This window comes from Epinephelus fuscoguttatus, linkage group LG10, assembly GCF_011397635.1.
Source record: "Epinephelus fuscoguttatus linkage group LG10, E.fuscoguttatus.final_Chr_v1".
Taxonomy (NCBI): Eukaryota; Metazoa; Chordata; class Actinopteri; order Perciformes; family Serranidae; genus Epinephelus; species Epinephelus fuscoguttatus.
This window is the reverse complement of record NC_064761.1, coordinates 43,024,768-43,050,496: the sequence shown is the minus strand read 5'-3', so window position 1 is coordinate 43,050,496 and position 25,729 is coordinate 43,024,768. Positions and strand designations below refer to the sequence as shown.

The following is a 25,729-nucleotide window of genomic DNA, read 5'->3' as shown; positions in this document are numbered from 1 at the left end:
TTCTCTTCTCAGGCTCCTCTTAACGGCATTCAAGGGCAAGCAAGCAGAGGGAATCCTGCTGACAGCCACACTCTCCTCTGCTCCCACACAATGTCATCTACAGAAAGGCTTTTATGCTAGAAAGTGTGTATGTGTGTGTTTTTTGTGTGTGTGTGTGTGTGTATGAGCGCTCAAAGTGGGGTCACGCTGAAAGTGATGCATAAACAGTTGTTGAGTTTTGACTCTTCACCTCTCCTGATTCTATTTGAATATTCCACACATGTGATGTTCACCTCTTAAGAGAATTGAGATGAGACCGTGATCTCTATAACAACTTTGTCCCACTGCAGCTGCACTGTTCACGGCGAGTACGGACGATGTGAAGGAGAATCCACAGATAGGAACTGCTTCAAAAAGAAAAGATCCTCGAAGAAGAAAATGCTCATCTTTACCCCCAGAAGGCTGTTTTGTGCTGTGTGTGTGTGTGCATGTGTGTGTGCAATGATGGGATTTATTATTGACTTATTGCATTAGATGGTCTCTGTGCTTCATGCTCACGCTCTAACATCACCCTCAGAGAAATAGCGGGATCAGAGTGAGCACACAAATTCAAGCACACACCCACACACACTCTCAAACACACAGTAATGGTTGTGTGAACATAAATGTTTTGTCTCGTAGCATTGCTCTTGTGCTTCTGGGGTTTTGTGTTCTTAGTAGTATACATTTGCCATTTCAGTCTGTCTGTCTGTGTGTGTCCGCCTGTCTGTCTGCTGTCCTCCCTGTCTCTCTCAAAGGGAAGCTGCAGAAAGCTGTAACATCCAGCAGGCAGAGTTTCGAGGGCCGTGTGAAGGATTAGAGCCTGCTCTTTGCCAGTGGAGTGGCTGAGCAGTTGGCAGCGCAACTGAAATGAAGGGAGGGGAAGGGGGGAGTGGAAAGAAAGAGAAAGTGGAAGGGTGGAGTGGTATGAGCCGAGCAGGTGGGAGTGGGGTGTGAGGACAGATAAAGAGAGGAGAGCAAAGTTGTCAGGCAAGAGAGGGGAGTGAAAACATTCATGTGTGCATCCATTGAAGTCCTCCGAGAGCCCCTGCTTCCTTCCCTAAGCCCCTGACCCTATCCCAATGCCCACTGTGTGTGTGTGTGTGTGTGTGTGTGTGTGTGTGTGTGTGTGTGTGTGTGTGTGTGCGTGTGAATGAACAAGTGAGAGAATCTCAGCTTCTCCGAGATTGCTCTTACCGTCCTCAGAGTGGAGGTTATCTGTGAAACTGAGCCTCAATAGGCTATTGCAGCAAAATGCACACACACTCATTCACACTTACCCCCGCATACACACACAGTAGGGACTGAGTATCATTATCAAAGGACACCACTTAAAGTTATAATCTGTAAAGTCCAACTGAAATTAAATTACTTTTTTTGTCTAGCATACATATCTGCTCAATAAATCACATGCCCTGTGTCCTCCTTGAGAAACAAAAATCAGAAACTAAAAGGGAATGCTTTAAACTTCCTGGTTTCATGATGACACCCTCGAGTTTTGCATTAATTTGACAGAATACCATCATGTGTCTGTCTACATACATGGAGGCCTTATTTCCATACAGCCATTAACATCAGCATTTTAACACAGACAGAGCAGATGGCCACACTGAGCCAGCAGCCTGGTTTTACTTTCACATTAGGGACCAGGGCCAGGATCTGAATGCACTTGACCCCAAAGTTCGGTTCTGAGATTAGTGGGTACAATACCCAGACTCTGATCAACGCACAGTCCACTTAAAAAGGTGGTCTTGAGTGCAGTTGATGTCTACTTGGGTACTCACGTGCTTGCAGTCAGCAATGCAAAGGTATTCATGACACTGCCTGTCACCTCTGAACAAAGGTGTAGGTATCATAGCAACACTGAAGGGGACACAAATGAATAAGAGAATGATTTGTGGGTCCTTTTTGACTGTAAAACAGATACTTTTCTGCATTCTGGTGATTTTTTTATGCACCAATTTCTGCATTTTCTGTACCTATTCATAGTGCAATGGTCTTACTCCCAGGGCAGCAAAAAACGTTGCTTGGTCCGTGGCCCTCTGCATCAGATAAGGACGCACAATGCGACCCTTAGCATCTGACATGCACAGGGATTTTAACCAACTCCAATGTGAACCAATATTTGCCACTGTTAGACAGCTGGAGCAATGGGTGTAGTATACAAGCAACTAATCCAGAAGGGTTCAACAAGCACAGGACTTCGACCCAGGAGACTGGTGTTTGTGTCTTTTGTGAAACTTACAGTCAACATTGAGTTATTTTGTTACGAGAGTCATGAGTATAAAATCAACTGATGTGACCACAACTACAATGTTTTCCTTATCCTACCCAGTTGGTTTTGCTGCCTGACTGCCGGCACAGTACATCAAGATTTATTCCTTCAGAGCTGTTACAATAACTTCTGCCTAGGTGTCAAAATATGACGAGAAGGGATGCAATAATGTTGGAGCCAGACAGCAGCCTGCTACTCAAGACAATCTACGCAGACTTTGAACAACAACCCAGGTTAGCAGTGTCGGACCGTGGAGCAGGCAGTATAGGAGAATGCTATGGGCACCGTCATACATAGGGGGTGCCACAAATGGGGTAGGAAAAATTATTACTATTTTTTACTAATACTATTACTACAATTATTTTGAAATATTACATAAGGCCACAACAACATAACTACACAGCAATAGCCTGGTTCCAGACCATAGACCCCGCCCACTCAACTGAGTAGGCTTGCATCTCTGGTCTGGCATACTTCAATGAATTTGCGATTTATCTCGTCCAAACGATGGACGGACCAATGAACGCCAGGGGTCTGGCGATTAGCCAATCAGCGCCACACTGATGTCAAGCTGTACGCCGGTGGGTAACTGGTGAGGATAGCAACAATGGCGACCGCTACAGATCCTACAGACCACATTAATGATGCTATCGAGGTATTTCGCCACTACTCGCGTTAATGGAGGACCAAATTAAGGAAGCTGCTAAACTGGATTTAACGGCGATGCAGCTGGCTTGCATGACGACGGAGACATTTTAAACGGGCAATGCTCGCTTGTTTTGGGCACCCCCGAGGCATGGATACTAATGACGTCAGATTCTGGGTGAGTCGTTGATCTCTACTGATTGGTTAGGGAAAAATCAAATTCCCTCCCCCTTGTAAATCGCCTTCAATGGAAGCCATGTCAGACTGAAGGTTCTGGGAGCTTCAGTCTGACACTCAGGCTAACACAGCAAAGCTTTGCAAAGCCCTGCATCTTAGCTTGTTAAACGAGCCATCAAACAAACACTCACCAGGGAGAAGTGCATTGCAAACGTCAGTTTGCAGGCTAGATAGCTAATTAGCTGCCCAACTGCAGCTGTTAAACATCATGTAAATGCTGTAAATGTGGTGCAATCCTTACTCTTCAATACCACTGACAACATCCTAACTGCGCATGACATGTAGGCCACAGACACCAATGTGTTCCTCCAGATGGCTGAGATGTGAAGGAGTATCTCTGATATTTCCCCAAAGACCCTTTATCTTCTTTTTAATAATCAAAACTATTAATAATAATAAACATTAGACATTCAGACTACAGACAGGGATGTTTAAATGTGATTTCAGTTGGACTTTAAGATTTTTGTCCTGGTTGATATAATTCATTGTTACAGACTAAGATATCTACAACAAACACTCCTTGAATAGTTTCTCTGTCAGAAACAAAACAAAAGAGCAACTGCTGTATCTGTTTACAGTGCAGCCAAACAAACTCATGTTGTTTTAATAAGGAAGTCGGTCAACAATGATTGCCACCTTCACAATAAAAGCCACCCCATGTTTCAACAGTTTTTAATGTGAACTAGCAGCAGTAGGAAATATTCAGTTAGCATTAGCAGTAACTTAAATACAGCTCTGATATGGTGTCAGGAGTGTGAACAGTAAACGGTAAGGCTGTTATCAATGAGATAAAATAGCGCTGGATTACATGCATGCATCATTTTCCTGTGAATCTCTTGTGCTTAGGTAGGCAATCTGAATGGCGGACTCCGCCACTAACAATGAAAACAGCCATGTAGAAAGATAATTACAGAGTATGAATATGTTGAATAGTTTTTGCTGACGATAAATGGTATCAAAAATGAGGTTTGATTTCATGAAAATCTTAACGATTATGACTTAAAGGGGATGAACTGAGCCTACAGATACTGTTAACACCCTGAATGAATGCACTTGATGCAAGACTCGTTATAAGCACTTTTGTATGTGTAAAAGCAGATGTGTTTTGAGACAGTTAAAAGATTTTCAGTACTTGTGGTATAAAAATTTCTTACAATATTTAACTGTGTAGTTTTTATTCACGTAAGAATTCCTCTTCTATTGCAGCACAAGAATTCAAGTCACTCTCTCAGTATTAACAAGTAAAGTCTTAGAAAACTACTTCTCATCCATTCTTCATCCTTATTCTCTTTATTGCTTATGATTCATGATGTACAAAACTAAAGAAAACTCTAAAAGAAACGACAAAGTAAAGACATAATTTACTGTACATCAGCAGGTTTATCGGAATCTGTACCACCATCAGAAATCACATATTGGACAAACACACACACACACACACACACACACACACACACACACACACTGTCACTCATTCACACTAAAACACACATACAGTGAGGACTGTTCAGTCTCTGCAGTTCTGTCGCCTTTGAGTACATCTGCAATCTGCAGCTCTAACAGCGCGCCAACACAGCACCTCTGATCTGGAATCAGCAGGCTAATGATGTTTTTTCCTCTGCGTAATAATGTACAAATGTACCAGACTCTCTCTCTCTTGCTCTCTCTCACACACACACACACACACACACACACACACACACACACACACACACACACGTGTCAAGAGATGACAAGAGGAGGGGAGAAGTTACAAAGCAACCCCTCCCTCTTATTCATCACTTGCTTGCGCCAGCCACATCCAGAACACTGCCCCGGGCAATGATTTTCTGAGCAACAGCACGTCGATTTCTTTGAACTCGTCAGCCACAAAACGCTGCACTTTTCTCCAGCGGGCGCATTTAATAGCTGCAGTGACTCCTCCAAACAAATTCACACCACATCTTATGCAAATGTCCCTTCTCACTGCCAAACATATGTAGCTGATGTATATACTCTGAGTCCAGGCACTGGTAATATCTCTGCATACAATGTTTCACAGATGATTACACCAACGACACCTCCCACTTGTGTGCGCACAAACACACACGTGCACACGCACAAAACACAAGCCCTCTACTTCTTAGATCAGTGATATTTTTATCTGTCCTGTGTTTCGTCCTGCCATGGGTTAACACCAGAATAGCGCCCCACAAACACACACACACACACACAAACACACACACACGCTCCTCTCATGCTTTTTGCACACCGACTAACTCCCCTGTCCTCTGACCTGCTGCTGGTAAAGGACTGACATTTTCAGTCTGCTAAACAGCTCTATATTTGTCGGCGGCGTAAAACTGACATTCAGCCGAGCAAAATAGCTGCTCTTTCCAAACAGGAAGCACTGTGTTTAAGGATATGTTTCAGGTATGTAGCTGTGAGGTCACGCTCTTGTAGGTCAGGTGTCTTTTTATGAATGTGACGTAACGTAAGAAAGATTGACACCAACAATCTGCAGGTCATTTAAAGCCTGTACGCCTCTAAGCTTCCCCTTGAACAAATGATCTGATAATGACAGCCTGAAGATTTAACAGATAAATCATAGGTCCAGGTGTGTGTGTGTGTGTGTGTGTGTGTGTGTGTGTGTGTGTGTGTGTGTGTGTGTTTGAGTGTGTGTGCCTGCATTGTGTGAAAGCTGATGACAGTGTCAGTTTGGGGATGGAGGGGCGGATGAGAGGATGTAGTGATGCATGGTAAGAGAGACCAAAACAGGAGTGTTAATGTTCTCGGGCCTGCAGCTCTGACTTTAGCTGTGCCCTTGAGATTTATCGTGCATGTGGGTGAGTCGGTGAGCCTGTGTGTGTGAGTGTGTGTGTGTGTGTGTGTGTGTGTGTGTGTGTGTGAGATAGAGAGGGATTCTATGATTGAGTGACATGTGTGTGTGTGTCAGTGATGATGTGCTTCAGCGGGCTCCTGTGTGACAGATTTTGATTACAAATTACCCTCCTATAGTAAAAAAAAAAGCTGTTGGTCTCTCATCTGCATCCACATATAGATACACTGTCATGATCATAAACCAAGCTGGAAATAACCATAAACATGCACGCATATACGCACAAACACTCACACTGACACACTCTGCCAAGCCCTCTGGAGAGTTATCATTTAACCATGCCCATTCATGCGGGGCATTTGGAGCCATTCAGCTCAGAAAATGAATAAAAGCCCGACTATCAATCAGTCTTTCAATACAGCTGCTAAGTACATAAATCAAGATGAATTCCCGCTTCTGACGGTGACCCCGCTCTTTCTCCACCCCACCTCTATCCGCAGCTTGTCGTTTATCATCTCTAACCGCCCATCCGTCCCGTGACGGACGGGGCGGAAGTGGAGCAGGATGGAGGAGGAAGGGTTTTGGATCGGTCTGGGCTCGTGAATCACTCACAGAGATGCTCTGTGAACGCTCTGCCCCTCTTAAACACACACAACATACAGTCACGCATACATGAACACACACACATTACTCCAGAGGCCCACTTCCACACTGACAGCTGGGCTATAGACTGCGGCCTGTATGTGCTCAACTGTAACATGAGGTCAATCAAGCGAGGCTCCCAGTCACATAGTGTAGAGTCATCGTTAGCTACACGACTGACTCGATCACCCTGATGCTGTCTTCGTGTGCAGAACCTGCCCCACTTCTACAGCTACAGTAGTGTGGAGACTGGATGAGAAACTACCGCAGCACAGGAAAGCATATACACACAGAAACATGAAACACACGTACAGTACACGCAAGATATGATACAGTCACATAGTGTCGCTATAGCTAGAGTTCTGCTGCCCATCTTTACAGGGGAATGAGCTTTAAAAAGAAGTTAACACCAGGCTGAAAAAAGTAGTGTGTCACTGCCCTCGCTGGTCTCAGGTCTGCTTCACCTCTGACCACCAAAATAAGTGTTTGTGCCCACCTGTCTATTTGTGCATTTTCAACTCTAAAAGAAAGCCAGTCAAAATATCACACACAAAAAAAGATATGGAATGCAATGAATACAAATTTAGTGAATAAATCACAAAGTGTGTGAAGCATGTGACTTCAACGTTCACTGAAGCTTTGACTCCAATGAAGAGACAAAAAGGCAAAAGCATCAGATTGGTGTGTACTGATGAGGAGACTTTAACGTTCCTCACATTAGTACAAGAAACAAACATATTTCCATCACGTTTTCCATCATTTCAAATTCAACTGGCACTCTGTAAATTGCATCAACTTGTTTCCCCCAACTTGTTTTGCAATGCTTCTTCACTGGAGAATTGGTGCACCCAACATAACAAGTAGTGGAGGGAAATGTGCATTCATTAGCATTTTCTTTTGCTGATTTTCCAACCCGATCTCACTCCCAGCTCATCAAACACTGAAGCTTGGTCAGTGTCCCTCGGTGTCAGATACAGAGGCACCGAGCCACCCTTAAGCGGGGGGGGGTTTGAGACGCACTGGTTGGCGGCACTTTTTGATGCTCCAAGCACCTTCCGTAGCATTTAGAGTGAGAAAGTCTGCATAAGGCAGGTGAGAGAGGACATGTATGGGTCAAACAAACTTCAGACTTTCATGCGGGCGATTGCTGTTGGTGTCCTGTGTGAAACCAAAAGTCAGTAATGATGTAGTGTGCTGTTAAGGCCCTGACACACCAAGCCGACGGTCGGCCGTCAACCAAAGTCGGGTTGTTGGTGAGCGTCTGTCGGCCTAGTTTTTGCGGTGTGTCCCGCACTATTGGCACTTCGGCATCAGCGAATTTTTGGCCGATTGATGTTGAATCGGTGGCGGAGTTTGTCAGTGAGAGAGATCACTCTGATTGGCTGTTCAGGTTTTATTCCCTCGCCCCTGTAGCAAGTGAATCTGCCTGTAATGAAACCGGGGCTAACCGGTGCTTCCTCCTCAGGCTCCACTTCACTCAGCTGCCCCACAGACCCGCTGCTTCTTCACACTTTAACCTGAATAACAAACCAGAGCTAGCTGGGAGCGGCTAGCAGAGCATTAGCCGCAGCATGGCCGGAGGGACGCACAGCCAGTTAGCCTCCGCTAGTCTCTGAGCTAGCCCCGGCTCTCCGTTTGGATCCAACCGGAGTACCGAGCCCTGGTTTGTTATTCAGGTTAAAGTGGGAAGAAGCAGCGGGTTTATCGGGCAGCTGAGTGAAGTGGAGCCTGCGGAGGAAACACCGGGACCGTCTGGATGTAATAGTCCGTGGAGGTGCTGCAGTGCTCGGCTGCACAGATAGGAAACCCCTCGGCTGACAGGATGTGCCACTCTCTCACTCCGCTCTCTCACGCAGGCGCAGAACGTACGTGCTACTTGGCCGTCAGATGTAGTCTGTGTAGTGTGTTCAAATGCAACTGACACAGGGCGAGGTGAGGCGACGTAGACGACGCAAGAGTTGGCTTTCGTCGCAGCTAGTTCTTTGATTTCGGTTTGGTGTTTACCCACCTTTAAGTGTAGCATACTGTGTGAGGGATGTATGTCATATGATGTTTTTTTTTTTCCCCCGAAACCGAACCACATACTTTTGTTGCCTAAACCTAAGTAAGTGAACCTAAAAACGAAACCTAAAAAATTTATTACCTACCTTCTACGTTTATTTTGAAAGGAAACAATGCATGTGACCAGCAGAAGTTGGTACATCATCCCTGAGCGTCCAAAACTGACACTGGAAGGGTAACTGGAGCGTCATAGCAAGAGCCACTGAGGAAGTGTCGATATTTGAGAAGCTGGGATTGAGAATTTGTTGAATTTCCTTGAAATTCAGTTAAATGTACAAGATTGGGATGGAAACTTGGTCAGAGTTGTGCTCTTTGTGCTCTGCACCAGTAACAGTGATGAGTAACAGCAACGTGATGTCATGTGTACTAACACCCAACACTGATGTCACGGTGTACTGACACACTCCAGATTACACTTCTACATCACTGAAGCAAAGTAAAAACCACTGGACGTCAGCGAAAACAAAGACTTCAGGGGGGTGTTAAGTTGCTCTGTAAAGATACCATGTGGAGTTTTCTTGTCATCAAAAAAATATGTTTACATTCAGAATTTATCACATAAATGCTTTTGTATGTAGTCTTGAGGCCTACAACTGCATTGAAAGCATTTCTTTCCTTTAAAAAAACATTTGACAAGCTATTTTCTGTTTTTAGATTTAAAACACGTGTCCCTTCCATCCATGTTTGCGAACTACCCCTTTCACAGATGCACTGCAAACCTGAAATCATCTAGACCAGTGGTTCCCAACTGGTGGGTTGCAGGCCCATTCTTAATGGACTGCAAGTGACCTGCAAGCATGTCACGTTTTTTCCAGAATTTCCAGCACAGAGCTTTTATTTTTAGAGTGACCGACAGCTTCTCAACAGAGACAGCAAACTAGCTCAACAACATGGCCAAGTATGACACACTGGACCCCGTGGCTGGACCAGTTGGGAACCACTGGTCTAGACATTACCTGGAGGAGCTGAATGTGAGAACACAAAAGTCTGAATCAGTTGAATCTGACATTAAACCTACTTCATCCCGCTAACTCCCCAGTGCAAAGTCTGTGTAATGTTCAGTTGAGCCCATGTGTGACAACAAGTAATTAGCGACTGGGCGTGTTTGAGGATGTTTCCATCATGTGACTCGTGCTAAACCGGAAGAAAACAAACACTTAATGATGAAGAAGAAGGGTCATTTACATGAAGGAATGTCTAACTGGAGAGACTGGGGAACTTCTGCTGGGAAAGGCAAATGCCGAAATTGTCAGATTCAAGTAACAGCAAGAGACATGCGAACTGGCTACGGGACCGCATGTAATCTGTGTCACATCCTGCCTCCTGCACGCTATACCCAGGCGCCACCTCTCACCTAAACCAAAGTGAATATTTCCAGTAAGTGCGAACGCTCCTGACACAGACGATCTCATATTGTGTGCTACATGTGTGAAAGGGAAACTCTGGACAATGCTCAGACCTCAATCTACAGGCAATGTCCGCAGTTCATATGAGTTAACAGCTTTAGTTTCCACCAGGTGTGTACGAGATACAAAAACTTTTCTCCATAGCGTAACGTGTGGTTAAAAACTCCACAGGGTGCCTTTAAACTTCCAAACTCACGTGTTAATCCCAACCAGCAGTGAGTCGCAGAAGTTGTTCATTCTTAGTATTTTTTACATTCAAATAATTTCATCATATCCCAAACTGTTTTTGGACAGATTCTGTCTATAGGAGACAACAGTGACTGTTCACTATTTCAAGCGAGTTGCCTTAAGGCATTCAGGAAAATCACATCTTAATACCGAAATGTACTAGTTTTCCCTTTTTTATTGTAGCAGAGATAAGGCATCACTCTCTTTGTGACCCCCAGTACCTTCCTATTTGTATTAATGTAGTGTGTGTGTGTGTGTGTGTGTGTGTGTGTGTGTGTGTGTGTTGCTCACAGAACACGTCTTGTTATAATCATCATTTACAGAATGTTACTCAAGAGCACTTCACATAGTATGCAGGTATATCCGCCCACTCAGAGACAACAAGCAGCTCCGCAGAGTATCTGTGCTGAGGTGAGCAGTGTGTGTGTGTGTGTGTGTGTGTGTGTGTATGGGGGTTATTGCTCTCAATAATCTCAGAGGTCATTCTGTACTCCTGAAGTGAAGGCATAGTCATCCTTATTGCTGCCTCTGTCTGTCTCTCTTTCTCTCTCACACACACTAACACACACACTTACACACTTTCTGTCCAATATGGTGCAGAGCATATTGCGATATCTAAATCTGTAACAAAGAGAGACAGTCAGATCTTGGTTCATTCCAGAGCCTTTGGTCTCAGAGTCCTCTCATCACTTCTGGTTCCTCCTCTCTGTCTGTCCTCCCCTCCCGTGTTCTCATGTCATCCCTCCTCATGTTGTCTCACATCAGACTGTCACACCTGCATGCCAGGCTTGCTCAGATCCCCGTTCCCCTGGTTTCCACCTCCTCCGCCCCCTCCCCCACCACCTCCGCCCATCCCTCCCCTCTCGTCCTCGTCATCGCTGTCCAGCTCCTCGCTCTTCCTTTTGCTGTAGCGCTCGTACAGCACCATGAGCACGCCCATCACCCAGGCCGACACCGTTCCGGCCGAGAAGATGACAAAGCCGATGGCAATGAAGAAGAGGTAGTCCCAGTAGCCCAGGCCTTGGTGGCAGTCTGCCCGCAGCTGCATGCCGACCTCCGCCAACCGCTGGCCCGCCAGCTCTGGGGGACTCTGGCAAACTGTCTGGCCCTCGTCTGGAGGTGAAGGAGAGAAAAGAGGAGGGAGGAGATTAATGAGGAAAGATATAGTATAAAAGCGAGCAGGGGCAGAGAATAATCAGTATATGGGTGAAGATGAAGGGCAGAGCATCAGAGAAAAAATGTAATTACTCTAGAGAAAATGGTGGGCAACAACAAAAGCCAGGACACACACGCATTCTTGTACTTGTATCTTTGTGAGGACCCTTGTTGAAACAATGCATTTCCTAGCCCCTTAACCATCACAACTAAATACCTGACCTTTACCCCTAAATAAGTCAACAGTTAATATTCTATAAATAAAGACACCCAGCTGCAGAAGAAATCTTTTTAATAACACTGATTGAAATGGTTCTGAGCAAGTGTTTATTTCACTCGTAAATATTCTTCTTCCCCGTTAATAATATCCTAACTTTACTTTACTAACCTACAGTGTGTGTGTTATTTTGAATTGTGGTTTTAATGATTTTACTACGCTTTATTTACACTTTTTTATTACTAACCAGCGCTGTGTTCGTGCATCTTAAAGGAACAGTGTGTAAGATTCAAGGAGATTTAGTAGCTTTTAATGGTGAGGACTGCAGATTGCAACCAGCTTAAACTTCTCCCGATTACAATTCCTTTAGTGTTCATTGTTCAGGAGGTTTATACCTGGAGCTGAATTATCCACAGAGGTCTCTTCCTCTCCAAAACAAACATACCAGGAAATGAAGGCTAGTAAAAACACTGAATAAAGCAGTTTCATGTTACAAATCAGTGTTTCTCTGGCATGTTCGAGACAGTTATTAGGCCAGCACCTGCTAATGTGTGCTCACCTTTTTTCTCTGATAACTTAAGATTCAGACATCAGGGAGGTTTTCACCTTATCTGTGGAGGTCTCTTCGTCTCCAAAACAAACAGACATGGTGATTTAAACTGGTAAAAACACTGAATAAATCAGTTTCATGTTGATGAAACAAGGCTTTTTCTGATGCTGCTCATCATGGAGAGGCTTCTTACTATGGTGGTGAAAACGCCAATGGTCCTGTCTAGAGCCAGACGCTGGTTAATTCACTGTGGGCTACTGAAACAAAATATTTTTTTTAAAAAAAGGACCCGCTACCTGTGTAGATAAAAATGGCTCACTCTAAGGTAACCAAAACAAACAATACTTATTTTGAGGGGATTATACACTAAAGAGAACATATACAGTACAGGCCAAAAGTTTGGACACACCTTCTCATTCAATGCGTTTTCTTTATTTTCATGACTATTTACATTGTAGATTCTCACTGAAGGCATCAAAACTATGAATGAACACATGTGGAGTTATGTACTTAACAAAAAAAGGTGAAATAACTGAAAACATGTTTTATATTCTAGTTTCTTCAAAATAGCCACCCTTTGCTCTGATTACTGCTTTGCACACTCTTGGCATTCTCTCCATGAGCTTCAAGAGGTAGTCACCTGAAATGGTTTTCCAACAGTCTTGAAGGAGTTCCCAGAGGTGTTTAGCACTTGTTGGCCCCTTTGCCTTCACTCTGCGGTCCAGCTCACCCCAAACCATCTCGATTGGGTTCAGGTCCGGTGACTGTGGAGGCCAGGTCATCTGCCGCAGCACTCCATCACTCTTCTTCTTGGTCAAATAGCCCTTACACAGCCTGGAGGTGTGTTTGGGGTCATTGTCCTGTTGAAAAATGATCTTCCAACTAAACGCAAACCGGATGGGATGGCATGTCGCTGCAGGATGCTGTGGTAGCCATGCTGGTTCAGTGTGCCTTCAATTTTGAATAAATCCCCAACAGTGTCACCAGCAAAACACCCCCACACCATCACACCTCCTCCTCCATGCTTCACAGTGGGAACCAGGCATGTGGAATCCATCCGTTCACCTTTTCTGCGTCTCACAAAGACACGGCGGTTGGAACCAAAGATCTCAAATTTGGACTCATCAGACCAAAGCACAGATTTCCACTGGTCTAATGTCCATTCCTTGTGTTTCTTGGCCCAAACAAATCTCTTCTGCTTGTTGCCTCTCCTTAGCAGTGGTTTCCTAGCAGCTATTTGACCATGAAGGCCTGATTCACGCAGTCTCCTCTTAACAGTTGTTCTAGAGATGGGTCTGCTGCTAGAACTCTGTGTGGCATTCATCTGGTCTCTGATCTGAGCTGCTGTTAACTTGCCATTTCTGAGGCTGGTGACTCGGATGAACTTATCCTCAGAAGCAGAGGTGACTCTTGGTCTTCCTTTCCTGGGTCAGTCCTCATGTGTGCCAGTTTAGTTATAGCGCTTGATGGTTTTGCGACTCACTTGGGGACACATTTAAAGGTTTTGCAATTTTCCGGACTGACTGACCTTCATTTCTTAAAGTAATGATGGCCACTCGTTTTTCTTTAGTTAGCTGATTGGTTCTTGCCATAATATGAATTTTAACAGTTGTCCAATAGGGCTGTCGGCTGTGTATTAACCTGACTTCTGCACAACACAACTGATGGTCCCAACCCCATTGATAAAGCAAGAAATTCCACTAATTAACCCTGATAAGGCACACCTGTGAAGTGGAAACCATTTCAGGTGACTACCTCTTGAAGCTCATGGAGAGAATGCCAAGAGTGTGCAAAGCAGTAATCAGAGCAAAGGGTGGCTATTTTGAAGAAACTAGAATATAAAACATGTTTTCAGTTATTTCACCTTTTTTGTTAAGTACATAACTCCACATGTGTTCATTCATAGTTTTGATGCCTTCAGTGAGAATCTACAATGTAAATAGTCATGAAAATAAAGAAAACGCATTGAATGAGAAGGTGTGTCCAAACTTTTGGCCTGTACTGTATATCATATTATATTCCATTTCTGCCAGCATATCTCCCAAAATCCTACTCAATGGACCTTCAAATATTTTAGTACTTATTTTTACTTAGTTATAGTTGGTAATCCTGTTCAGAAACACTTCTTGTTATACTGGGTGAAATGGTCCATCCACCCTGAGAGTAGTCAATACATAATGTGTTCAGAAAAAGGAATGAAAAAAATCTGACCCCTGTGGCAGCTGCAGGCCTGTAAAAATTCTGACCAATCCCTGCCATTCGGTGTGAATGGAAAGAACCAATCAGATGCCTTCATGTCTCGTTCAGCCCCCCTCCGTCCCTCCCTCCCTCCTCCCTGCATGCACTCATCACATGTCACTGTTGCCGGAAATATTCAGCACACTCCTCAGCAGAAATACTGAGTTAGCAGGAGTTTGCTGCACAATGGCAGAGAAAATGCAGCTAACAGTACCACTTCCAGTGTTACTTGTAACGGCTCGCCCCGCTAAACAGGCTGAGAAAAGAAAGTCAGAGGCAGAAAAGGCTGTGACAAAAAAGGCTTTGGATAAAGCAAGAGGACAAACCAGAGTCAACATCAGTGCAGCTTTTGAACGGTGGAGACAGCTGAGGGAGCTGAAGGGCCTGAAAAGTGATACAGAGGTTGCTGTCTTTCTGTTGGACATATAAATATTTGTTTGCTTCGGGGGGATTTGTTATTTTACTCGGCTCTCCTCTGCCCTGCTGACTTCTACTGCAGTGCAGGATGTGCATCAAGTTTGTGGGGCCGTGGCTTTGGATGGAGCACTGACGGGAGGGGGAGGAGGGGGTGGAGTTGAGAGGAGGTGCCGCTTTCAAATCTTGCTAGCTCTCCAACATTACCAACTATAGCTTTAAAGCAGTTATGTATTTCTATTTAACTTTAATCATCTCTTTTATATATCTATTCACATTATTTATTATCTCTTTATCCTCTTTCTTTTTTCAAAAAAGTATTTATTTCAACTGTCATTTTAACATTGCTTAGTTTTGATTTAATTTCATTTAATTTTATTACTGTGGAAACAATAAATGGGGATCCTAAGGAAAGAATAAAGAATAATTAATGTACCAAGCTAACGGTGAGTCACAGAAGCCCAACAGTAATATAACCAATCCTTCCTCCAATCCTCCTGAGCAAGTGGACCAAACTCTTTGTAATGGATTTTAGACGACTATATAAGGTTTTTAAAAAAAGAGTATTTTCAGAGTTACTCACCTGGTCGTTGTGTGCCTGTGGCCCTGTAGCATTTTAACCCAAACTTTACCCTAACCCTATAACCTAGTCTTAACCTTCAAACTGGCCTTTGAAGAAGTGGGGTGAAAATGTCCCCACTCTGTTGTGAAAATATTCCTTATAAGTCCTCACTATGTAGCAAGAACAAACAAACACACACACACACACACACACACACACACACACACACACACACACAGAAACAGACGTTAACATTGCAGTGATAACCTCTGTGATAAATGATCCCGAGAGACACTACAGATTTCCTCTGGGTAATGTAGGTCTTTGGTGTCTAGGACATGGCAACATTATTATTCTGTACACACACACACACTCACACACGCTACACGCACACACACACACACACTCACACACATGCACAGAAAGGTGACTAGACTTGACTGCAAGGCTCTGACACATCAACCCTCCCACCCCCTCATGCACATCATTATACACTAACAAATCGCTCTGCAGCAGCGGAGAGATAAGGAGATGAGTGTTTTCCCTGACAAAACATCTGCCGTTCATAATGAGGAATATGATAATGAGCTGGGGCGACTTCAGACCACACGGGGAGGCAGAAACACCACAAGCCTTTTGAATACTGGAGAACATTTATTTGTGGCGTTTGCAGCGTTTCATGCTGTGCCACAGAGAGGTCAAAGGTCAGGGTCAGCTGCAGGATTCAACGTCCCGATTGAGAACAGTGCTAATCGTGCCGTGCTGCATGTTTTCATTCTGCTACAGTGACTTTGCAGCATGAGCATATATACAGTACCCTCACGTATATTAATTAGTGTGAATGCAGAGTGTTAAAAAAGAGAAGAGAGGCGTGCTCCGTGCGTATCTGACGGTGTGATCAGAGACAAGAGGAGAGCAGGATACAGTATGCGCTATCGGTTCATCTGACTTCATCTCTCGTTACAAGCTAATTCCCATGCTCCTTCGCTCCCACCCTCCCTGCATGCGTAATTGTACTTTCACTTCCCCAAAAAAGAAGTTTCTTTCAAGCTGGGAACAATGAGAGAGATGAGAGAGCCCAAAGAGAGATAGACAGGGAGACTGAAACGAGATGGGAGTAAATGAGAGTGAGACGGCAACACAGAAAAAAAAGAAAGATGGGAAGAAAGGAGGAGCAATTTGGAAATATTTTCACCCGCACACACTCAAAGGAAAGAGACAGATGCAGTGAGTCTGACCTCAAGATGAGAGAGGACTGTATCTGGCTGCGGTCCTGCCTGCTGATGGATTATTGCCGTTAACAATGTTAATTAAACTGCACTCATCTACCAATAAAGCCAAAGGTCTGAACATGGAATTGAGTGATTGGGGGAGGGAGGATGGTGAGATATGATCTATACTTCTCCGACTACTTGCCAGGGCTTCGTGACGGGAAAAGCTGCAGCTAGAGGTTGTGAAATGATTATGAAACCGAGCACTTAGAGACGAGTTTGGTATTTACAGGACACATAAAACAAACTGACTTAAATCCTTCCTCATAAATTCTTAAGCGCTTTATTCTCCTAATATCCACTTTAACCCCGAGATAACCCTGAGACAGATTAGTCTGGCGATTAGATTACTTCGACTTTATGTCTGCAAGAGTTAAAAATACTCAACCTGGTGTTTTGACAAGGTTGTAAAAGCCTGTTGAGGAAAACGTCCGCAACACATCTGCAGGAGTTTGATAAGGCTCTTGATCAATACAGACTTAACGAACACCTCCCCAGGGAGCTTTGTCTCAGATTTGAGGACACAAGTTGTGCTGATGTTGTGTGTACAAATATCCTGAGAAGTTATAACAGGTCAGGATTATGCACACTGTGACAGAATTACAGCGAGTGGATCAGGTCGCTGTTTTAGTGTGCATCTGTTTATTTGACAGCTTTCTCTGTCCAGGCAGAAATAGCAGGTGGGTATTAGGTTATTGAGTTAGCAGGGAATGTTACGCAAGTCATTATGGTGATTAGTGATTATGTGCTAAGGTTACTGTGCAGTTATTTAGCAACACATAAACCAAGGATGAACCAGGAGATGCACGTAACACAGCTCAGCAGACACGTTTTCTTACCCCAGTTTTAACCGTCTCTCAGTAAAAGGAAGGGCATGCAGCGGCTTCCCCAAACTGTCACTTTCTATCCTCCCTCTCCTCGTCTCCGCTCACTTTCAGCACACATCCTCAAGTGAAAAGAGGAACAAAATATCACTTTATCTGTGAAAGTGTCAGAAAAATCTGGGAGTTGGGTCTTCATTTTAAACATAGGAGGATATACAGTATGAAGAATGCCAGGTGGTTCCAAATCATTTCCCATTTCAAAATTCCAAACTTTTCCAGATTCAAACATTCACACTTCTCTGTAGATTTTTCAGATCATATTTAACATCTAAGTAACAGGATAATATTAAGCTAGATATTCATTTATTATTTAAATTGATTGATTTTATTATTGTAAAACACACTTCATTCAAAGCTGGCAGAAGCAATATAAAATTCATAAAAGCTAACTGCTCACTGGACAGATACTGAAGAAGAACTTTGCCTTCCTACCTCGCTACCTTCTTTACCATTTATTAATAACTAGTTCATAGCCATTGGTAGCTTTGTCCCCTTCTACCTATGCCAGTCCTCAATGCCTATGTGCAGTTTCACATAGATTGACCACGTCAGTGAGTAGAAAAACGTGGGACAGACAGAATGACTGACTGACAGAATGACACACTGACAGTTTCCGTGATTATGTACAGCATACCATACCATGACTTAGTCATACCAAACATTAGAAACAACACCAACATTGGTCCACAGGGGGAGCCACAGCGATCGGTCGCATTTTAGCCATTTTGAAGCATTTTTCTGTTGTTATAGCGCCACCCAGTTGCCAATTAGAGTTAAATTTCTCCAGTCACCTTGAGGCGTCCTGTTCTACATATCTACCAAGTTTAGTAAAAATCCATATGGCGGTTAGGCCTAGATAAGAAATGAGCTCTCTAGCGCCCCCATTTTGTTTGATGGGGTCAATAATGGAGGGTCCCCTCAGATTATGTGTGGTCATATGCCTACAAAGTTGCGTGGTGATGGGTGAAACCCTTGAGATGTTCTACACCTTTATGTGATGAGCCACGCCCTCCGCAATATTCATTGCCTTATAGAAGCTCAGTTTGAGTAAGTTTTCCAACTTTTGCCAAGAGGGAACTTTAGATATTGGTCCCTAGATTATGTTCACCCAGTTTCATTCAGATCGCTCAAACTTCCTAGGAAGAGATCCATTTGAAGTGTTTTTCAAAAAATTCAACATGGTGGAAAATCTATATAAGCGGAAGTTATGGGTTCTTGAGGCAAATGTGTTCCTCATGAGGAGAGGCATCTCTGTGCAAAGTTTCATGTCTCTACCACATACGGGGCATGAGCTATGCCCATTCAAAGTTTGACATTTCAATGGGTTGCTATAGCGCCCCCCTTTGGTCAATTGATGTAATACTGCTTCATTGGCATCCTCCCATGACCCTCTACCACTGTGCCAAATTTCACATGGATTGACCAAGTCAGTGAGGAGAAAAACGTGGGACAGACACACACACAGAGCTTTCGTCATTATATAGTAAGATGTACTTGCCCTTTATTCAGTACTAATTCACAACACGCTTCAGGTATGGCGGGATGTAAAGAAATTTTGTGGATCTGGTCTTGGAATCTCTACGCTAGCTCCTCCAACCTAGACCTGCCACCCTCGATTGGGAAGTCTCTGCTTACTAAGTGGAAAGAACATGGTATACACCAGTTTCAACAACTGTCTACTGATGGGTCCCTTAAGTCTTTTTTAGATTTAAGAACAGAATTTGGAATTCCCAAACAGCAATTTTATAAATACTTGCAAATTCGTAACTTAATTATTACTCTCAAAAGAGCAGGACGACTCTTCTTGGGGTTGTCAAGGATGGAGGAAATTCTGGAGAGCTCCACGTCATTTAAAGGCATCTCTTCATTGTCATGCAACAAAATAACTGAAGAGAATTATAAATGTATGCACAGGATGTATCTCACCCCATTATGTCTGAGTAAGATATATCTCACCTCATCCTCTAAATGTCACAGATGTAAAACATGTACAGGGTCAGTCATTCATGTTTTCTAGGAATGCATAAAAAAGGTCTTGAGGGTTCCATCTGACATTTCCCCAGTACGGTACCTCTTTGGAATGGAACTGAACAGGACGCTAGACCCGATGTCTGCAAAGAGGATCGGCATAATATCATATATAGCAAAGAAGTGCATTTTGCTCAGCTAGAACCAGCAAAGACTCCCAATATTTAACTTTAACAGCGCACTCACATATTAAAACATAAGGGGGAAGTCTTCCTGAGAACATGGGAACCCCCTATAGATCTCTGACTATCCATGTAGCCTGTTTACGTGTGCTCTGACTCTTTTTTCTTTTACTATCAGTTATTACTATCATGATTTTATCATGTCTTTACTGTACATGTACTCGTTTGAGGGTGTTTCTAAAAAAATAAAAACAAATAAATAAATAATTGAAGGAAAAAAAAATCACAAAAGTCATCTTGGTTTGTCTCTACACTGTTCCAACTATTACCAACTCTTGTTTTGTTCAATAAACCCTTAATTCACACAGTAAGATGTGAAAATATTCCGGCTCTATACACGCTTAAATTACTGTTTATCTAAATTGAGTCTGGTGGGTCCGGTGATGGCAATTTTGGGTCTGCTTCTGGTTTTAAAAAAAGGATGTTACTCTGGAACAAAAAGGTCTATCAATGTAAGAATCATTTCCATACTACTGTCAGACAGCCAGAATAATAACCTGAGTCTGTCAGTTGCAAAAACAAACACATTAAGGGGACATAAATTAACAGTGTTTAGTTGCCCGTAGGGATTATATTGCAGCGTGGTTCCCAGTTGCTGGCATTCCCATTATTCACTTGAGAAAATATGGTCCAGGTTGAAAAAAACCAAAGTAACTCTTTATCATGTTACATGCTGATGATGTATGCTATTACGTTGCCAAACAGTGGCCGGAGGATTGTAGCCAGGTACTGTAGCTTAACATACTGAATACATAATATTATATTATTGCTATCCCACAACTTTTTAGTCTCTTTTATAAATAAGTACTGAAAATGAAAGTTGGAAAAAAGTTAAATAATTTTCATCATTTCTGCGTCCATGGAAATGACGATGAACGTAGCAATGACGGTATGATTTTCTTACGCAGGAAAGGTCATCTGTTTACTTTTCTGATAACGACATCACTGCATGACTCATAAATGTTCAGACAAGCTTCACATTTGGTTATTTGTGGTGCTATGCATATATGCAAAGATAACCAATTACTGCATTCTCTTGTTTTGAATTTTAGAAAACAGAATACGGGCAAAAATCTGATAACAAATATTTTCCCATACTCTCCTTTGTGTTTCACCATACTTATTAGTGATAAATAATAACAAACTTTATTTGTACAGCACTTTTCAAATCACAGTTGCTTTATGTGACAAATAAAATAGAATACACCATTAAGAAAAAAACAGTAATAAAACACTGAATATAGGCTAAGACCAGATAAATTAAAGTGTGTAATAAAAATAAATAAATAATTAAATTGATGAAAGAAAGATAAAAACTAGACACAAAACAGATTTATTGTAAAAGTATGTTCTGAGGAGTGTTTTAAACGAAGACGCTGAGTTTGCTAACCTTTGCTAATTTGTCCAAACATAGAAATTACTGAAATCACAGTCCATACTTGTTCATACTGCACAGAAGTCCTGTCAATTGGATCAACAAATTCTGGGTGCACACTTGCAGATTTCCACCACTTCTGCAATCCAGTGGTGGTGCTTGTTGCTTTCGATTTGAATGACCTTGGCCTCTTTCCAGTTCATGATGTGATTCTCCCTTTTGCAGTGGTCTCAGATGGCTGATTTCAGATTTTCCTGCTCCGCACGGGTCCGCGCTTCAGATGTTTCCTTTTCACACTCTTTTGTATGTTAATTTATTTTTGTACTGAAGGCTCTATCTGTCTCCCCGACATAAGCTTTGTTGCATGATAGGCTCATATATCTCATATATGACGTTACATTTCTTCTCGGGGTCCATCTGGTCTCTGGTTTTGTGTGTGGATTTATGGGTGTGTTTATGCGGTGTTTGTGTATGAATCTTTGAATGCACTCTGTGATCCCTTTGATGTATGGTAGGGTGACCATGCCCCGGGTTTCCTTCTTTGTTTCTCTCTTCTTATTTTCCTCTTCTCTGTTGTTATTCTTGACCCCTTGTTTGCCTCTGTTTATAGCCCATCCTGGGTATTGACAACATGTGAGAGCGTTGTTTATGTGTTCTTCCTCCTCCTTTCTGTCCTTTTCTTCTGTTATGAAGCTAGCACGGTCATATAGTGTTGGACACATCACCACAACATCACTTGGCGCTTCTGATGATGAAGCTGAAACTGTCAAGGTATGACAAAACAACACTTAAGCCTGTAATAAGAACCATATCAAGCTAAGTGTAAAAAGTAGGCTATATGAATTTGTTTGGACTATGACCTGACTGCAGACCACTGTTTGAGAGCAACAAACAACAAAACCGGTTGTTCTTTTTTATCGAATCATAGCTGTGTTTCTAACGGCTTTTTAGGCATCAAACAAGGGTGTTCTTTGCAGCGAGGATAATGCCACACAACTTGACATATTTTAAGCCAAAACACATCTTTTCCTAACATAACCAAGTGGTTTTTGTGCCTAAAACTAACCACACAGTAACCACAGTGTTTTCTGGCGACTGGGTTGTGTCGGGACTCTTGGGCGATACTAACTGTTGGCAGTGTAAAAATGAAGCAGGAACTTTCCTCCATTTAATGTAGAGACTGTCTGTTGTTTCCCTGTTTTGGAAACGAGTGATCAAAAGAATTGGAAAGTGGGTGCATAAATCACTCAACACAATCTCCCCAGCTGTGTATCCAAATAAGAATTTTGACTCGTTTTAGCGGGCTTTGATTGGTGCTTCAAGGATTGTTCTCCACCTGTGAAAGTGTCTGACAAAGAATGATTTTGCTGAAAGGTTCAAATTAATGATGGACGACTCTCTGATCACGGGGGAATTCCATGAAGTTTGGTCTCATTTTTAACCTATTTAATTAATGGATTGTAATAGGAGGTAAATACTCCCACTGTTTTTATTGGGAAATGAGCTGCCCCAGTTTTGTTCTATTTATGTTGTTTTGGTTTGTCTTATTTATTTGCAATGAGACTTAAATGCTTTCAGGTACGCTGTTGTCTTGTGCTGCTTTATTTGTCTTTGTATTTTGGAAAATAACACAAAAGATAATTACAATGAGCTTCAGTGTGCCTCTCTCTTTTTATACCTCTCTATATTTCTCCCTTTTCTTCCCCTGGCCCATCAGTTCCGTTCCTCCGTCACTCTCTGTCACCATCTGTGATGGTTGGGGCTGGCTAGCTGATCTGCTCAGTCTCATTACCCTGCCAAGATCGCCTCAGGGCAGGTGTGAGGATTTTTTTCTTGTGTATGAGTGCGTGCAGTGAGGTTGCTGTCTTTTACCTCTTACAATATAACATTCATAGCTGGATGCCGGAGCTGCAAGTTACAATCAGTGACTGTACAAACACACAGCAGCGAACAGGTCCCTCAGGGTGTTTGTGTCTCATCTGTCCCTCCTCAGTCACTGTTTCCTGCACCTTGCAACACTTCAGACTCTGCACACAGTTCTTGGCTGCATGTTGCTGCAGTCTGGTCGTCTCTCAAAGAGAAGCGTGATGAAAGCCAGGACACATTTCTTGATCAACTCTTGACCAGAATTTGGCAGGTGGAGCTGAGGTTCTAGAAAAGGTTTAAGTCCTGGTAAAACCTGTCTCTCAACCAAAAGTTGTTTTCAGAGAAATTGTCCTTGAGACAATTTCAGCACTTTATCCAACGTGCTGGTGGTTAAAAAATGCATTTAAAACATTTTGCATGACTAAAGCCAGACCACTGGTGAAAGAAGTATTCTTTCCTTAAGTAAAAGTATTAATACATCCGGGTAAAATGACTCCAGTATAATCAAAAGTCATGCATTTAAAATCTCAAGTACTCATCAGGCAGCAAACCAGTGTCAGTGAGCCATTATATTATAAGTTATATTATGTATGCATTACTGTGCCAGCAGCATTTTATAATTAATATATGATGCATTATATTTTATAATGGGAGCATATATTTTGTATGTAAAACTTTCAAAGCAGCCCTGCGATAGTCTGGCGACCTGTCCAGGGTGTTCGCCCGATGTCAGCTGGGATAGGCTCCAGCCCCCCCATGACCCTCAAGAGGATGAAGCGGTTAGAAGATGAATGAATGAATGAATGAATGAACTTTCAAAGCTTTGAAAAGTAACTAGTAGCTCACTAAAGCTGTGAGATAAGGTCATGGAGTGAAAAGTTCACTATGTGTTTCTGGGATGTAGTGTGATTGAAGAAAGTTGCATAAAATTGAAATACTCAAGTACAAGTTCCTCAAAATTATACTGAAGTACAGTACTGTACAGTACTCGAGTAAATGTACTTTGCTGCTTTCCACCTCTGAGCAAGACCATAGACAGTATATAAAGATGGACGACACGTCTCCATCTCTCCCACTGTACAAATATGAAGCCAAACTATGGCGGATACAGACGCTGCTATCTTGTACAGCTGATGCAGTAGAAACCTCTGTGGTATCATGACATCAAACCCCCTCGTTCTGGCATCAAATAACTAACTGAAACCATCAGAAGAGCGAACACTTGAACAAACATCAGTGTGATAAGAACAACCTAAAATAACAGAAACAATCTTTAGGAAAAATTGATGTATAATTTGATCTTTAAGTTTGGCCCGTGTCCCATCCGCTAACATAGAGTGGGCGGGGTTTATAACTTAAACTGCAATGTTTTGGCCACAGATTTTAATAATAACTAGATACCAGACACCAAGAACCACTGAAAATGCGCAGCAGTGTTTCTCCTGCTGGCCCCGCCTGCCATTTCCCACTCAGCCCCTTGACTTTACATTGTGGTGACGTCACAGATTTTTAAATCACTTTTCTTGCCTTGAGGAAAGTTTTACAAATATAAACCCCTGTGGCTCAAAAATTCACAGTCGAAAGATTCATCACTGACCTTGTTTGCAATTCAAGGCGTCAACAGTTTAACACGAGTCTTTTACAACGGTGGTCTATGACAAAAAAAGCTTTTTGGGCTGCAGGGCATTTTTTTGCTACAAAACTGTGAGTGACCACTGAGAAAAAATTTGATGCAAGGTTGAGCGGCTTTTTTGGGTGCCTGGTTTTGGCTTCACTTTTGGGAGGCTGTCATGTTGTTCGTCTTTATTATACAGTCTATGCATGAGGCTAGCCTACATATAACTTGCTGAACAGCAGCCACTGCAGCTACGTTATGAGATAATAAGCTAAAAATAAGCTACAATGCTAAGCTAATATAGCAGCAAAACAAGTGGAAAAGAGTCATGAAGACAGAGAACTTTGAGAGTTTGTAAACACCAGCTAGAATTAGCCACCATGAGCTTCTGGTCACACCAGACCAAGTGAGGCTACTGCAGGTGAGTGTTTGGATTTAGCAAAGATGTATTTACTGCTTATGAATTTAACGTGTTATTTGTGAGAGGACAATTTTTCGAAAGTCACCTCATCTCTCTTTCAGCCAAGCTTCAAACATCAGTACTGTTACTGTATCTTTGGCTGCACCAAGTTCAAGTGTGACCGGTGCAGCTGCATGTGTGAAAACATATATGAGGTGTTAACTGTATATCTCAGGTATAAGGTTTCGTTGTCTGCTGAACCCAAGAAAGGAAAAGGCCTCCAAATTTCACTGCAAATGTATTTTCCTTTGCCACGCAGCCTTTGCAGCTTCATTTGTGAGAGAATTCACGACTGCCTCTTATAATCAGAGATAAGAGAAAATAATTTGAGTATTACTGAAGAACACTGCGGGAAAAGGTGGCAGTCGGGATGATTCAGTCTGCGTTCAGTCTCTCTTCACCGTCTGTTTCTCTGTCACTCACTGTTTTCTCACTCATCCCATCACTCAGGATGGGAAACCACTCAGACATTATTCTGGCACAACGCCCTTGACATTTTCAGTATTTGTCCTTGTTTTTCACCAGTGCGATTATTTTTTTTTTTTTACCTTTCCTCAATAATGTATACCTTAGCACTTTTTT

At 42.7% G+C, this 25,729-nt stretch overlaps 1 protein-coding gene across 1 annotated transcript in view; it reads right to left on the bottom strand.

Annotated features, from left to right (window-relative positions):
* Positions 1–11,099: 11,099 nt before the first annotated feature.
* Positions 11,100–25,729, bottom strand: part of LOC125895372 (leucine-rich repeat-containing protein 52-like) — a 28,791-nt gene continuing 14,161 nt past the window's right edge. Inside the window, exon 2 of the mRNA XM_049587127.1 lies at positions 11,100–11,443. Within this exon, the coding sequence (XP_049443084.1) occupies positions 11,100–11,443 (344 nt within the window). The remainder of the gene's footprint in view (positions 11,444–25,729) is intronic.